Source organism: Octopus bimaculoides, chromosome 22 (genome assembly GCF_046866305.1).
Source record: "Octopus bimaculoides isolate indiv1 chromosome 22, ASM4686630v1, whole genome shotgun sequence".
In the NCBI taxonomy this organism is placed as follows: Eukaryota; Metazoa; Mollusca; class Cephalopoda; order Octopoda; family Octopodidae; genus Octopus; species Octopus bimaculoides.
In genome coordinates, this window is record NC_142949.1 from 34,023,276 (window position 1) to 34,040,048 (window position 16,773).

The window sequence follows — 16,773 nt, forward strand, 5'->3', positions numbered from 1 at the left end:
GAAATATATATATATACATACATATATATATATATATATATATATATATATATATATATATATATATATATATATATATCGTTTGTAGTAAACATAAATCCACAAGAAGAAGCACACTCTACCATACATACATATATATATACAATATATATATATTTTTATATACACCTATAATTGAACCAATATTTCCTTGGATGAAACCATCCCGTCATGAGGTTAACCCAACCTCTAATAAAATATATATACACACATGCACATTTGTTGTTAAAAGTTGATTTTCTAAAGATTAATTTTGTATTGTTCAAACTCAATAAAATACTTAAACTGTTTACAATTCTTGTTTTATTTTTTTTTGTTTTAAGCTGTTCCAAATACAATTGTGTGTTGTGACCTAATCTCTACTGCTGAATGCCCTTCCTAATGCCAACCACTCAAAGAGCGTAATAGGTGCTTATATGTGCTACCGGCACGGGTGCCATTTGTGTGACACCAGTATCTGCCATGACTGTGATTTTACTTGGCTTGATGGGTCTTCTTCTCAAGCACGATATAATGCCAAAGGTCTCGATCATTCATCATTGCTCCGGTGAGTCCCTACACTTGAAAGGAGCTTTTCATGTGTGACTTTGCTTCCGTGAGGCCCAACACTCAAAAGGTGATTTTGATGTGACACCAGCATCAGCCACAACTATGATTTCACTTGGTTGGACGGGTCCTCTCAAGCACAGCATATCGCCAACCATACAGATGAAGCATCCTTCCTCCCTAGAATTGTGGACTTGTGGGCCATAGGGTGATCTCAACAGTAGGAACTATGCCGAAGCAGACACTAGAGTATGAGGCAGTCCTCTGACTCATCAGATCCTTATCAAACCATCCAACCTGAGCCAGTATGGAACATGGACGTTAACATGATGATGATGATGATGTGTATATGTGTATACATGATGAGATTCCACACAGTTTCCATCTACCGAATTCACTCTCAAGTCTTTGATCAGCCTGGAGCTATAGAAGAAGACATATGTGCCCCAAAGTGTTATGCAGTGGAACAGAACCTGACACTAAATGGTTATAAAGTGAGTTTATTAAGTGCACAGCTATACCTGGGGGTGGGGTGGGGGAGATAGGGAGAGAAAGAGAGTGAGAGAGTGATAAAGAAATAGATAGATAGATAGATAGGGAGAAAGACAGACAGACAGAGGTGGAGAGAGAGAGTGAGAGTGAGAGACAGAGAAACAGACCGACAGAGAGGGAGAGAGAAAGATAGCTACATAGAGGGAGAGCAAGAAGGAGAGAGAGACTGACAGACAGAGGGGGAAAGAGAAAGTGATAGTGAGAAAAAGAGACAGACAGGCAGACAAAGAGGGAGAGAGAAAGAGACAGATAGAGTGAGGGAGAGAGAGAGTGAGATAAAGATCTAAGAGAGATTTATGAGGTTTTGAGTTGTGAGAAACTTTTTGTCAGTTCATTTGAAACAGCTTCATTTCCCATACGTCTCTAATAATCTCATTTGTAGTAAACATACCAGTTAAAAGAAACTTTGTTTTCCCTACTTTAAAAAACAGAATATATAATTAATAAAGCTTGTTTTAATTTCTTGATGCCGAGGGAACTCCTGCCTGTCTCTCATATACGTATATACATACAGAAATATATATAGTAAGAGGAATGAATTAAAATGATATTTGAAAATTTAAAAAAACGGATGAATGAATGGGATGACAGTGAGCGCCGTCTGTCGGCGGCGACAGCAGTTGTGCCGCTTTGAAAGGAGGACGGTGGAACAAAGGATTTATATCAATTAAAGACAGTAAATGCTGTGTTGTCATCAGTAGCAGCAACACTAATAAAAAATAACATCAGTAGTTGTAATAATAATAATAATAATAATAATAATAATAAAGGTTTGAGCATCAAAGCACCGACGATGTCCAAAGATATGACGACGGTACTGAAGAACACCGGTGCCATGAACAATTCTCTGTCATCCAAAACACCCGAACACGAAGACCAAACGAGTAACAACAAAGATGTGGATTCGACGACGGATAAATCGAACTATGTCGATGCCGAAGAACCGCCCGATTTGGAAACCGAACCCGAATTGGAATTGGAACTTTCGGTGTCTTCGCCCATGTCTTTCACTTCTGTTAACCCCGACTTTAACGACGTGAGCAATCAAAGTTCTGCTGTTAAAACCACACGGGATAATTCCGCGGACGATGTTTCTAATTCTACCACCCACACGAGGACGACCAAAACCACCACGACCACTACCAAGACTAACGGTAAAACCCTTGGCAAGGGCGAGACCATTTCCAAGAGACGTGGAACCCGTCAACTGACCAGAGTGCGGGAAATGGACCGGGAACTTGCCAGCTGGATCAACAGTTTCTATACTAACGATAAACTAGATGAATTAACACGGGATATGATCACAGAGAGAGCGAGAGAAATAGCGAAGGAGAAAAAGATTTTGGATTTCGCCGGCACCGCTAACTGGTTCACCAGGTTCCTAGGAAGGAATTTCTCAGATGCGGTATGTTTATTTATTCATCGTGTTAATGAATATAATCTTAAATTACAGCATATCTACCTATCTATATACCTACTTATCTATCTATATACCTACCTATTTATCTATCTATCTATATACCTACCTATCTATCTATCTATCTATATACCTATCTATCTATCTATATACCTATCTATCTATCTATCTATCTATATACCTATCTATCTATCTATCTATCTATCTATATACCTATCTATCTATCTATATACCTATCTATCTATTTAGCTATATACCTACCTATCTGTCTATCTATATACCTACCTACCTATCTATCTATATACCTATCTATCTATCTATCTATCTATATACCTATCTATCTATCTATCTATATACCTATCTATCTATCTATCTATATACCTATCTATCTATCTATATACCTATATACCTACCTATCTGTCTATCTATATACCTACCTACCTATCTATCTATATACCTATCTATCTATCTATCTATCTATCTATATACCTATCTATCTATATACCTATCTATCTATCTATCTACCTATCTATCTCTATCTATCTATATTCGTCCTTCTCTTTTTCTTTCTCTCACAGTTTCCAACAGTCTTCTTACTTTAACTATAAATGCTGTCATTTAAAATAGCTCCATGAAGAATTTATGAAATAAAATAAAATTAAAAAAATTGGTGATGGTAGTGGTGCGTGAGTAAAAAATGGTATTAGAAATCCGAGTCTTTGAAACTTAGATATTACGATAGGAACGAATAAAAGTTAATTCATTTTCCTGTAATGTCTCTTTTACCCAGCGTCCTTATGACAACAAATAAATAAAATATTTATTATTATTATTTTAAGGTTAATTAATGAATAATGACTTACAATAAAACGAGAAACACGATTTGGAAGTAACTTCTTGAGGCATTATCACATTATTTATCAGGCATGGTCGTGTGGTAAGAAACGTGTTACCAAACCACATGGTTTCGGGTTCAGTTACACTACGCGGCACGTTAAAACACTACTACTCTTGCTTCGGGGCCTACCAAAACCTTGTGAGTGGATTTGGTAGACAGAAACTGTAGGAAGCTAATACACACACATTACATATATGTGTGTGTATACCTTTGACCCTTACTACCGCTTGACAACCGGTGCTCGTTTGTTTTTTTCTCTGTAACCCAGCGATTCAGCAAAAACCACCGATAGAATAAGTAACAGGCTTGGCAGAATAAATACTGGGGCCGCAGTCCAATGACTGATAATAGTAAAAGTTAAAAAGCGATTTGAACTTTAGTGGATGCTATATTTCTTCGAATTAATTTTTTTCCGTTTAGACACCCTTTTTAAAAAATTTAAATCTTGTCATTTTTCCCCTTAATTCCATTTTCACTTTTTTTTTTTTTTTTTTTTAAACACGATGTGTTTAAGTCACTAAAAACGGAAATGAATGCAAAATAAGTATGCGAATGCAACTAAACAATATAATTGTTGAAGATGAAAATAAATAAAATAAAAGTAATTAGAGCGTCTAGTTGCTAATTTAATTACTTTATATATTTCTCTAATTTTGATACTAAAATTATTTTAAAATCCTATCTACCTGCTCATATTTAATAATCGTTATGGTAATGAGTACTCTTTTATTCCTACTGTAAATACAAGTCTCTCTCTCTTATATATATATATATATATATATATATATATATATATACACACACTCATACAAACATATTCCTGTATGTATATTTAGGAAAATTCCAAATTATCTCCCTTGTTTATGATGTGTTCATGTGTCGTTTTATGATTTTGTTATTTGTTTAGACTATCAGCCCCGATCGATTACAGTTTAATATAAAAGACACTCTGTCATAAACTTCTATCTTTTATTATTATCACTATGTGTTTTTTCCAGACATAGGTCTTCATTCTATCTACAACCTTCCTTTCTGTTAAGGTGATATGGTGTGATTTGAGAGAAATTTGATTGCTACTTCTAGCAGGTCAAACGACCTTGTTGAACAAGCTTCTCGTTGTTCTTCGAGAAGCGGAGTGGTTCAAGTGAGTGATTGGTAGAATAGTTGTAAGAAGAGAGAAAGCGAGAGAGGGGGGAGGACAGGAAATTGAGTGGAACATTGATTTATGCAATAATAGAGGTGAGACAATAAGTGGAGAGGCAATGTAGTAAATGTTGTGCAAGTGCTGATGATGTCATAAGGGTAAAGCATGTATGGAGTTGTCTCCCATACTAGTTGAAGTGGTTGTAATAATGTTAGTCAAAATCTTTTTTTTTTTGGCTTCATTGCATAATTATTTCTAATTGAATTGTTAACGTCCCCTATAAGCACAGGTGTGGGTGTGTGGTAAGAAGCTTGCTTCCCAACCAAATGGTTCCGAGTTCAGTCCCACTGCGTGGCACCTTGGGCAAGTGTCTCCTGCTATATCTTCGGCCGATCAAAGCCTTGTGAGTGGATTTGGTAGATGGAAACTGAAAGAAACCCGTCGTTTATGTGTGTGTATTTGTGTCTGTGTTTGCTCCCCCACTATCACTTGATGACCGATGCTGGTTTGTTTACATTCCTGTGACTAGGGGTTTGAAAAAAGAGACTGTTAGAATAAGTACTAGGCTTCTTTTTTCTGTTTTTTTTTTTACTTGTTTTTACCTTACACTTAATACATACAAACGAATATTAATTCTTACACAAACACAACTCCATCTCATGTAGCTTTTTCTCTCTCTCTCTCTTTAAGTATTGCTACACCTTTAATACTTGTTTACGTTACATTCCAGCAGTCCTTTATACACTATATCCTCTAGTTTAACTTCATTCTCATGTACAAAAAAAAAATCTTTTTTAAATATACACTACACTTAGTTCATCATCATCATCGTTTAACGTCTGCTTTCCATGCTAGCATGGGTTGGACGATTTGACTGAGGACTGGTGAAACCAGATGGCAACACCAGGCTCCAATCTGATTTGGCAGAGTTTCTACAGCTGGATACCCTTCCTAACGCCAACCACTCAGAATGTGTAGTGGGTGCTTTTACGTGTCACCCGCACAAAGGCCAGTCAGGCGGTACTGGCAACAGCCACGCTCAAAATGGTGTATTTTATGTGCCACCCGCACAGGAGCCAGTTCAGGGGCTCTGGCAACGATCTCACTCGAAAATCCTACGAAGGCCAGTCAGGCGGTACTGGCAACGGCCACGCTCTATTTATACTATAGGGGACACCCGAAATGAACCGGGATCCTAATTCAAATATAGCTATGCTTTTCCATTGGACATTCCTATACAACTTTGGACTACTCAGCCAGTTATGCCATTCTAGTACAAGGAGTTGGTGTAGCAAATAGTTTTTTTTCGTCTGAACCATTGCGAAATCCATCTTTGTGTCTCTCTATTTATTTCTCAATGTTTTCCTTTTCTTTCTTTCTTTTGCAGAGTGTTAGTAAACAACTAAAAATGCTCTCTTTTGCAAATCCTGGTAAATTTATGGAAGATTTTGATCCAGAACGGAGTGCAAGAGAAATGCGCAAGATGAATCGCAGAATATATAGAGAGAAGTAAGCATTTGTTCTCGTTATCATTTCATCTTCGTTTCACTTTTAATTAATCACTATAAGTTCAATGGTAGTGTGTTTATTTCTGCTTCTCTTATGGTATAATAGAGAAAGAGAAAGAGGAGAAACTAATTTTTGACTGTCAATCCATGATGAAAGAGGAGGAGCTGGTTTTCTGTCTCTGTTAATATATGCTAGAGAAGGAGGACTTAATTTCTGTTTCTAGTTTTTATTTGTCTCACTTTTTTCTCTTTTTATTTTCCCCCTTTCTTTTCAGTGTGAAAAAGAACCAGATGTACGACGAAGCAGGGCGACTTCTTGATAACAGCAAAGACGTCTGCGACTGCTTGGATGAGGACTGCCCTGGTTGTCATTTTCCATGCCGCAAATGCGGCTCCGAGAAATGTGGCACGGAGTGTCGCTGCAATCGTAAATGGGTGTATGAGTTGGTAGAAATTGAAGGTACCAATTTAGTGATAAGCAATTCTTCCCTTCCATAATTTTAGTCAATTGTGTGTATATGTGTGTATGTATGCATGTATGTATGTGTATATATATATATATATATATATATACTTGTGTGTGTGTATGTATGTATGTATATATGTGTGTGTGTGTATGTATATATATATATTTGTGTGTGTGTGTGTGTGTATGTATTTATATATATATTTGTATATGTATGTATGTATATATATGTATGTATGTATGTATGTATATATATATATATATATATATATATATATACATACAAGGGGTGATGAAAAGTTCCTGGTTTTGGGTAAATGAAAATAGAGGAGGTTCCCCTCTCAGATTCACACACTTATTGCAGCGGTCCTTCAGTTTTTCTAAGCCCTGTAAAAGAACCTGGAAGGTTGAGCCTCCGACCAGGCCTTTCGCAATACCCTTAATGTCAGGAACTTTTCAGCAGCCCTTCATTTATATGTGTGTGTGTGTGTGCATGTGCGTGTGTGTTCAGATTCATTTTGAGCCCCATTTTTTTAAAGGGGACGCACAGATTAAATACTTAGAATTTTTTTTTTTTTTTTTTTTTTCTGTTTCAGCCCAGAAAGGGGTGATTAAACACAATTTTCAGGGGTCTTTTTCTCTTGCCATTTCTTCATTCATTTTTAAATACGACCAGTTTGGTGCCGTTAAAAATTCTTCCTTGTTGCTGTTTTTTTTGGGTTTTTTTTTAAAAAAAAAAAAAAAAAAGGAGAAAAATGCAAAGAACTTCCATAAATGAAATCCGTTTTGAAATAAAAGAATGTCTAAAAAAATAGCTAAATGGGTGACATATTGAACATCCAATTAACTCACTAATGAGTGAAACTGGGAGCCTCTACATGGTTGCTCAACCTACTAGAAATAGCAGCCAATACTTGAGTGAATGTGTGAGTTTGAGTGTAGCTGACTGATCTGGTAGAAATAACAGCTAAATCTCAAGTCAATATGAGAGCCTCTACATGTTTGATTGAGCAGGTAGAAATAGCAGGTAAATGTGCTACATGATCATTTTGTTTAGTAGAAGTAATAGCCATATCTTGAGGCAGTGAGAGAGTGCCTGTGTGGTCGATTAACTTGCTAGAAAGAGCAGCAGCAGTGTCTCATGGTAAGATGGGGGAGCTTCTACATGTTTGACCTGGTAGAAATAGCAGCCAAATTTTGTAACTGATGGATCCTTTCTATGATTGATCAGCATAATAAAAAGAGCAGTCATATTTCGAGGTAATGAGGGAGTTTTTACATGGTTGATTGACCTGCTAGAAATAATAACCAAATATTGTATTGAAGGAGGCTCTACATTATTGCTCAACCTTATAGAAAAAGCAGCCAAAGTTGATGCAATGCAGGAGTCTCTACCTGGTGTATTGAGCTGTTAGAAATATCAGCCAAATCTTTAGACAAGTCAACCTCTACGGGGCTGATTGATGTGCTAAAAATAGCAGCTAAATCTCAAGATAACTAAGCAGTCTCTTCCATCTTTTGTAGATCTAGTACTAAATTATCCAGTGTTTATATTTTACAGACAACAAATGAAACAATATGAAGAAAATCTGGCTGCTATTTCTGACAGGATTAGCATCCACCTGGAGGCTCACCTTTGGCTTGTAGTACTCACTATAGAGATTGTTGATGATCTTTAATAATATTCTTAATTGCAGTTGGATTGATGGGTGCATTGGTGTAGGATCTGCATTAAAATTACCTATAATTACACTGTAAAGTTATTTGTAATTACACTGTGTAATATGGTTTTTGTCCTTGGGTAGCAAGTGTTATTTCCTCTTTGTTTACCCCTAAAAATTAATGAAAAATGGCTAATATCTCCTTCAAACTTTACTTTTCTCAAACTTGTCTCTGCTTGGACAGCTAGAAGTTAACTGAACTGTTGAGCTTGTATTTATACTGCCATCTATGTTGCCAGAATATTCTCGAAATTCTTGAAACTTTTAGAAATATTTAGGCCAAATACGGCTGTAGAGTTAAAACAGAAATAAAGTTTTAAACATTTTTTATTTCTGTGTGGCCCAGTACCAAATGATCCACAGCTTGGTACTGGTCTGTGGCCTGATGGTTGGGAGATATTTGCCCTAGGGTGTCACTTAGGAGACCATCGGAGGGGTTGTCCTTATATTCCAGTCCTAGACATTCCAGCCCCACCCTAAATATTTAAGGATCTGGTCCACTCTTTAGCCTATCTTCACCTGCTAATTCACATCATATGAAAAGCGAGCCATATGTAGTCACTTAACCTGCTAGAAATAGCAGCCAAATCTACCTCAGACCACAACACACCATTTTGGAAAACATTGTGGCTGTGTGGTAAGAAGCTTGCTTCTCAACTACATGGCCCTGGATTCAGTCCCACTGTGTGGCTCCTTGGGCAAGTGTCTCCTACTATAGTGTCGGATCAACCAAAGTCTTGTGAATGGATTTGGTAGACGGAAACTGAAAGAAGCCCATTGTGTGTGTGGGTATATACACACCCCAATTTTTAAATCATTTTAAACCTGATACTTATTCTATCGGTCTCTTTAGCTGAACTGCTAAGTTATGGGGACATAAACACACCAACACCAGTTGTCAAGTGGTGTTTGGGAACACACACACACACACACATACTCACACACATATATGCATATATTTATACGAGAAGCTTCTTTCAGTTTCCGTCTACCAAATCCACTCACAAGGCTTTGGTCGGCCCGAGGCTATAGTAGAAGACACTTGGCCAAAGTGCCACACGGTGGGACTGAACCCGGAACCATGTGGTTGGGAAGCAAAGCTTCTTACCATACAGCCCCTCCACACACACACACATCTCAGCCCAATTGGGCATGAGAAAATGGATGTTAAATAGGGGAAGGCATATGAAATTGGCAATACATTAATGGTTAAATTCAACACAAACAGACCCTACACACAAATCACCAGGCAAAGTACATCGGTTTATATTCTTGCTCTCCTCCCACCATCCCTCTCCTCCCACCATCCCTCTTCCCCACCCCCTTCATTTCCTTCATGTCATCATTTTCGCCTCTTTTGCTAACATTTGTCATTTATTTATTGTCATTCCGTTTCTCTGTTTGCATTTCATAATTCCTGTAACATTCTAAGTTCAAATACTGCCAAGGTGGACTTTACGTTTCATCCTTTTGGAATTGATAAAAATTGAGCGCTGGTCATGTACTGAGGATGGTTATAAACCTTTTCTTCCTTTCTCTACAAACTTCTGGTCTTGTGCCTATATTAGCAACATTCCTTATTATTTAGGGCGGGGATGGATTCACAGAATTCCGAGAACACTGGACAAATTGCCTTTTAGTACTTCTTGCAGCTTTTGATGTTCTGTGTTCAAATCCTATGTACGGGGGTGTGCTGAAAAGTTCTTGGCTTTGGGTAAAAAAAAATATGAGCAGATCGGGTAATTATGATTTTATGCAACATATTCCCCTCTCAGATTCACACATTTATTACAGTGGCCCTTTTCTAAGCCCCTGTAAAAGAACTCGGAAGGATGGGCCTCCAACCAGGCCTTTTGCGATACTCTTAAAGCTAGGAACTTTTCAGCACCCTGTCACAGCTCCACTTCGCCTTTCATTCTCTTGAGGTTGACAACATAAAGGACCAATTAAGCAGATTCGTTAGCATGAGGCATTTTGTCTATTTTTGTTCTGCATTCAAATTCCGCTGAGGTCGACTTTGCCTTTCATCCTTTTGGGGGTTCGATAAATTAAGTACCAGTGAAACACTGGGGTCGATGTAATCAACTAGTCCCCTCTCCCTAAATTTCAGGCCTTGTGCCTATAGTAAAAAAGATTATTATTATTATTATTAAGGCGGTGAGCTGACAGAATGCCAGGTAAAATCCTTAATGGAATTTTGTCTGTCCTCATCATGTTTGAGTTCAAATTCCACCAGGGTCCATTTTGCCTTTCATCCTTTCAGGGTTGATAAAATAAGTGCCAGCTATGCACTGACTAGCCCCCTCCCCACAAAATTTTGGGCATTTGTGCCTATAGTAGAAAGGATTATTATTATTATTATTATTATTATTATTATTGGAGTAGTGGATTGGTGGACAATATGCCTTGCAGTATTTAGTTATATTTCTTTACATTCTGAGTTCAAATCCTTGTGGGGTTCAATTTCTGCCTTTCATCTTTCTGGGGCCAATAAAATGGGTACCTGTGTACAAATACTGATGTTGGGGAAAGGTGTGTTGGGTGGGCAGGGGTTTAATTTAACCGACTGTCCCTTTCCATAAAAAACAAATGTTGTGGCTTTGTGCCCATGTTAGAAAGACCATTTTAATAATTTTTTTTTTATTTAAAACAATTTTGAAAATTGAAAAAAAAAATTATTTAAAAATATTTTTTATTTAAAAAAAAAAACTTATTTGTAATGAAAAATTAAAAAAATTTTTTTTAATTAATTAAAAAAAATGCACAAGAAACACCAATAGAACTTGTTACTACTGATTCTTTTGTAATAAAACTTTTTTGGAAAGAATAAAATTAAAAAAATGAAACTAAAAGTCTCTTGTTTTTATTAATCCAGTAAGTTGTGCTGAGTCAAAAGTTTTTCGATGATAGATCGCTGACCACTACATTTATATTTTTTTGTTCCCTTCAGTTGAAGAGCGTAGGCTCGAAACGTCAAAGACTTTCTCTATTCCTGAGTGTTAAACTAATACATCCATTTGTTGTTTATACCACCTGTCTTCGTCTATTGGGTTTTTTATTTTCGTAAATTCTCCCATATATATATATATATATATATATGTATGTGTGTGTATATGTTTGTGTGTGTGTGTGTGCGTCCCCCAACATCGCTTGAGATCGATGCTGGTGTGTTTACGTCCCCGTAACCTAGCGGTTCGGCATAAGAGATCGATATGATAAGTACTAGGCTTACAAAGAATGTCCTGGGTTCGATTTGCTCGACTAAAGGCGGTGCTCCAGCATGACCACAGTCAAATGACTGAAACGAATAAAAAACTAAGCACAAGCCCGGAAATTTTGGAAGAAGATGCTAGCAAATGACATCGACCCCAGTGTGAAACTGGTACTTATTTAATCGACCCCCGAAAGGATGAAAGGCGAAGTGGACTTACCTCGGCCGCATTTGAACTTGGAACATAAAGAAACATCGCTATGCATTTTGTCTGGCACGGTCACGGTTGGGCCGGGCTAGCTGGCCACCTTTCGATCACGATGTTGAAGCCGACGGCGTCGTGTTTAGCAATATTCTTAAGGAAGCCAGCAGTTGGTGAAGGAAAGAACGAAGGCCAATGTTCTGAGCAGGTCTTACACAAGGCTGAGAAGCACCCATGTATAATATATAATTAATTTCCTGTAAGACGTTCTCTTCATTAACTTTGATTGGAGATCACAAAGATTTCGGAACTTTCCGATATTATCGCTCCTTCCAGAAGATATTCCCTGACAACATTAATACCATTAAGGAATGTCTGAATTCTTTTAACTCGTACAATCGCTCGTCTTCCTCCCCATCGCCTTGCAGCCACCATCATCATCATTCTATATTCTTGAATGTAAATTATTTCCCTTATAAAACGGATAAGGACAATAAGGGAAGTAACTATTGGTGTTCCTTAGCAGCTAAGGGAGACAATCATTAAATTACAACTTAATCCCATTAACTTCGTCAATAGAATTAATCCAATGTTACCCAATTAAATAAAATTGAAATAGCCGCAGATGTGGTTGTGTGGTTAGAAGTTTGCTTCTCAACCAAATCTTTCTGGGTTCAATCCCATTGCATGTTACTGTGTGCAAGTAATTTTTTATTGCAGTCCTGGGCCGACTAAAACCTTGTAAGTGGATTTGATGGGTGGAAACAAAGACGCCAAAGTCGGGCAAAATGTTTAACGGCATTTCGTCCGTCTCTACGTTCTGAGTTCAAATTCCGCCGAGGTCGACTTTGTTTTTTCATCCTTTCGGGGTAAATGAAACACGTACCAGTCGATGTAATCGATTATCTCCTACTCCAACAAATTTCGGGTCTTGTGCTTATAAACAGAAAGAATCATCATCATCGTCGTCGTCGTCATCATCATCATCATTGATAATATTGTTGTTGTTATTATTTTTATCATTCGAGGTCGATAAATTAAGTACCAGTGAAACACTGGGGGTAGATGTTATCGACTTATCCCCTCCCACCAAATTTCAGGCCTTGTTCCTTTAATAGAAAGGATTCTTCTTCTTCTTCTTCTTCTTATTATTATTATTATTATTACTACTACTACTTAGACGGCGAGCTGGTAGAATCGTTAGCATGCTGGACGAAATGCTTAGCGGTATTTCGTCTGCCGCTACGTTCTGAGTTCAAATTCTGTCGAGATCGATCTTGCCTTTCGTCCTTTCGGGTTCGATAAATTAAGTACCAGTTGCAACCGACTAGTCCCCTCCCCACAAATTCCAGGTTTTGTGCCCATAGTAGAATGGATTATTACCTCCGCCTTCGCGAAGGCAGACGGATTGTTTTTCAGTTGTGTTTGTTTGCTTGTCCGTGGACAAGATATCTCAAGAACCACTGGATGGATTCGAATTAAACTTTCAGGGACGTTTGGCCTCGTGACTGGCACAAACTGATTAGATTTTGGTATCGATCCGGTACCGGACAAGGATTCTGGATTATTTTTCCTTTTTTTTTTTTTTTCCTTCATTTTTGAAAGCGGTCAGGTTCATTTTTAGTATTCTCGTCTGTGAGAGAAATCGAGTTTATTTCAGATATTCTCATTTTAAAAATCATCTCTGGCTAGTCATTGAGAGGATGTTGGCGTTGCCTTAGCAGAGATTTGCGCTCTCTGATTGCTCTTCTTCTTCTTCTTCTTCTTCTTCTTCTTCTTCTTCTTCTTCTTCTTCTTCTTATTATTATTATTATTATTATTATTATTATTATTATTATTATTATTATTATTATTATTATTATTAAGGCGGTGAGGCTGGCAGAATCGTTAGTATGCCGGGCGAAATGCTTAGAGGCATCTCGTCCGCTTTCACGTTCTGAGTTCAAATTCCACCGGGGTCGACTTTGCCTTTCATCCATTCGGGGGCCGATAAAATAAATATCAGTCAAATACTGGGGTCGATGTAATCGACTATACTCCTCCCCCACAAATTCCATCCAGGCCTTGTGACTATAGTAGAAAGAATCATTATTATTATTACCATTATTATTATTATTATTATTATTATTATTATTATTATTATTATTATTATTATTATTATTATTATTATTATTATTATTGTTGTTGTTGTTGTTGGTGGTGGTGGTGTTACCGTTGTTGTTTCTGATGTTATTATTATTATTATTATTAACAGTGTTGACGGAGTGGGGGGAGGTGAGCATCCGTGACGTCACATTAGCAGTTAGCCAATGACTCGCAACCACAGGATGATTGAATGACTCAGCGATAAAAAGAAGGCGAGTTATGCTATGATGAAGAAGACGACGAAGACGACGGCAGTGTTGTTGATAACCACAACGATGATGCTGATAACGATGATGACGATGATGATGATGATGATGATGATAATGGTAGTGTTGGCGATGGTGGTGATGATATTGTATATCAAACGGTTAGAGAATGATTCAATGCCATGGAAAGCATGAAAAATGAAGTGACTCATCGATGTGAGCTGATCTGGTATGAGCTATCGTTGATTATCAAATGGAGAAAGCGTGTTCTGGTTAGCGAAGAATTCTTCTCAACCGGAATGGCACTTGATTCCCCCTGGGTGTAATTTATGGCCAGGAGGGAGGAATTGGGGGTAGAACTTAGTAGTATTATTTTCATTTGTAGTTTTTAATCTTATACAAAATATCCTAATTTCTATAGTGGGACAATTTTTTCTTGCTGGTCGCACATGTATGCATGTATGTGTGTATGTATGTATGTATGTATGTATGTATGTGTGTATGTATGTGTGTGTATGTATGTATATATGTGTGTGTATGTTTGTATGTATATATGTATGTGTATGTGTGTATGTATGTGTATATGCGTGTATATATGTATGTATGTGTGTGTATGTATGTGTGTGTATGTGTGCTTGTATGTATGTATGGATTTGTATGTGTATGTATGTATATATGTATGTGTGCGTGTACGTGCATGTGTGTGTGTATGTATGCATATATGTGTGCGTGTGTATGTATATTTCTTTGTCTGTCTGTCTGTCTGTGTGTAAGCGCGCGCGCGTGCTAATTTATAGCAAAACACATGCATTGTATACCTATCACAAATATGTATGTATATATATATATAAATGTATGCGTGTGTGTGCATGTAAGTGTGAGTGAGGGCGTATATGTGTGTTTATAAACAAACATACACGCACACGCACACACAGACACACACACTCACACATACATACACACACACATAGCGAATGGGCACCTGCACAAGTACACGCGCACTCTCACACACACGCGCACTCTCACATCCGGTGAAAGATTGTTCGGTTGAGTCTAGCAGTCATGGAATTTAACAATTTCCAAATATGCTGAAAAAAAAAAAGATAAAAAATAAAAATAGACATGAAATAAAATTCATTTCCATTTCTCTAGAACTATAAAACAACCATAAATATTTTATACCATTCTCCATGGGGACACCTTTCTCTAAATAAAGAATTTTTCTCTTACTAATTACTTAATCATTAATCTAATTATTCTTTTTAAAACAAGGTATTTAAAAAGATATATAAATAAATAAATGAAACGTGGAGTAGATAAAACAGGGGACAACTGATGAGGGGATTATTATTTATGTCGCCTGTCTTCGTTTTTCTATTTGTTTCTTTCGTTGTTCGAAAAAAAGTTCGTTTTTTATGCTTTTGTTGTTTTTATGTTCTCGTTTCTCATTTGTTCATCATTTTGATGTCTTGTACCCGTATATGCATGTATATATACACATATATATGTAGGTATGTACATATATGTATGTATATATGCATATATTTATATATTACTTATATTATATTGTATTATATTATATTATATTATATATATGTAACATCCACCCCTAGGGGTCAGCCACACTTAAGTGGCAATATACTACACTTTATCGTGCAGTTACTGTTAATACTTCATTTAGAGAATTAACATTGCTTGTTTTCACCTTTTCGATATAAGTGAAGAATTTCACTGGAAAAGTAGATATAAGATTGCCAGGTTTTTGTCTCTCTCACCAAGGTCAGCAGCTATCGAACGCCGACGAAGGGAAATAACCCTGAAATCCGGATCCGTTCGTGCTGCAGATCGTGGTGAGAGGGATAACTTCCCTTGGCAAACAGGACACAGTCGTGTGTCGATAAGCCAGCTGGAGGAGATGTCCTCCTGGGGCTAAAAGCAACAGTAACATCCACCTCTAGGGGTCAGCCACACTTAAGTGGCAATATACTACACTTTATCGTGCAGTTACTGTTAATACTTCATTTAGAGAATTAACATTGCTTATATATATATATATATATATATATATATATATATATATATATATATATAATACTACACACCTTGATTGATATATCCACTTTTTCGACAAATATACGAGTGCTTACTTTTTTCTGACCTATGGACGTTTAGACGATTATACATATATGCATTTATATCTATCTATCTATCTATCTATCTATCTATCTATCTTTAGATAAGTATATGTCTGTCTGTGTGTCTGTTTCTCTGTGTATATATATATATATATATATATATATATATATATATATATATATATATATATATATATATATATATATATATATATATATATATATACATATATATATATATATATATGGTGGCCTCCGCTCTTTGCAGATCCTAGTTTTCTGCAAAAAATTCCCAGTGAATTACTCTCCCTAGTTTGTCGTGTCTTTCTTCGTATTCTTTATGTGACAGCATACTACATCTACTAGCTATATGGGTAACATTTTTCTCCTTTGATTTACATAACCTGTATTGGGAATCTATCAGATTTTTGTCTATCTTGGCTTGATCTTGTGCTGCTACTAAAAAACTTTCTGTCTTTCTTTTCAGCCATTCTCTCTGCAACCACAACCATGTCTCACTATTATTATTTTCCTTCACTATCTTTGGAAATCTTCCATGCAATGCCTTCTCTTGCCAGTGATA

At 36.7% G+C, this 16,773-nt stretch overlaps 2 protein-coding genes across 2 annotated transcripts in view; one reads left to right on the top strand and one right to left on the bottom strand.

Moving 5' to 3' along the window:
• Positions 1–3,684, bottom strand: part of LOC106880773 (uncharacterized) — a 55,062-nt gene extending 51,378 nt beyond the window's left edge. The window contains exon 1 of the mRNA XM_089339548.1: positions 3,418–3,684. The gene's annotated coding sequence lies outside the window, so the exon portion shown is untranslated. The remainder of the gene's footprint in view (positions 1–3,417) is intronic.
• Positions 1,783–6,849, top strand: LOC106880776 (uncharacterized). The gene is made up of 3 exons (XM_014930871.3): positions 1,783–2,542; positions 5,984–6,105; positions 6,380–6,849. The coding sequence occupies exons 1-3, from the start codon at positions 1,931–1,933 to the stop codon at positions 6,600–6,602; spliced, it is 957 nt and encodes a 318-aa protein (XP_014786357.1). The 5' UTR covers positions 1,783–1,930; the 3' UTR covers positions 6,603–6,849.
• The last annotated feature ends 9,924 nt before the right edge of the window (positions 6,850–16,773 follow it).

Coding starts and splice junctions, on each gene's coding strand:
- LOC106880776 (XM_014930871.3), top strand. CDS start 1,931: ATGTCCAAAGATATGACGACGGTACTGAAGAACACCGGTGCCATGAAC. Junction 2,543..5,983: donor GAAGGAATTTCTCAGATGCG/GTATGTTTATTT, acceptor TTTCTTTTGCAG/AGTGTTAGTAAACAACTAAA. Junction 6,106..6,379: donor CGCAGAATATATAGAGAGAA/GTAAGCATTTGT, acceptor CTTTCTTTTCAG/TGTGAAAAAGAACCAGATGT.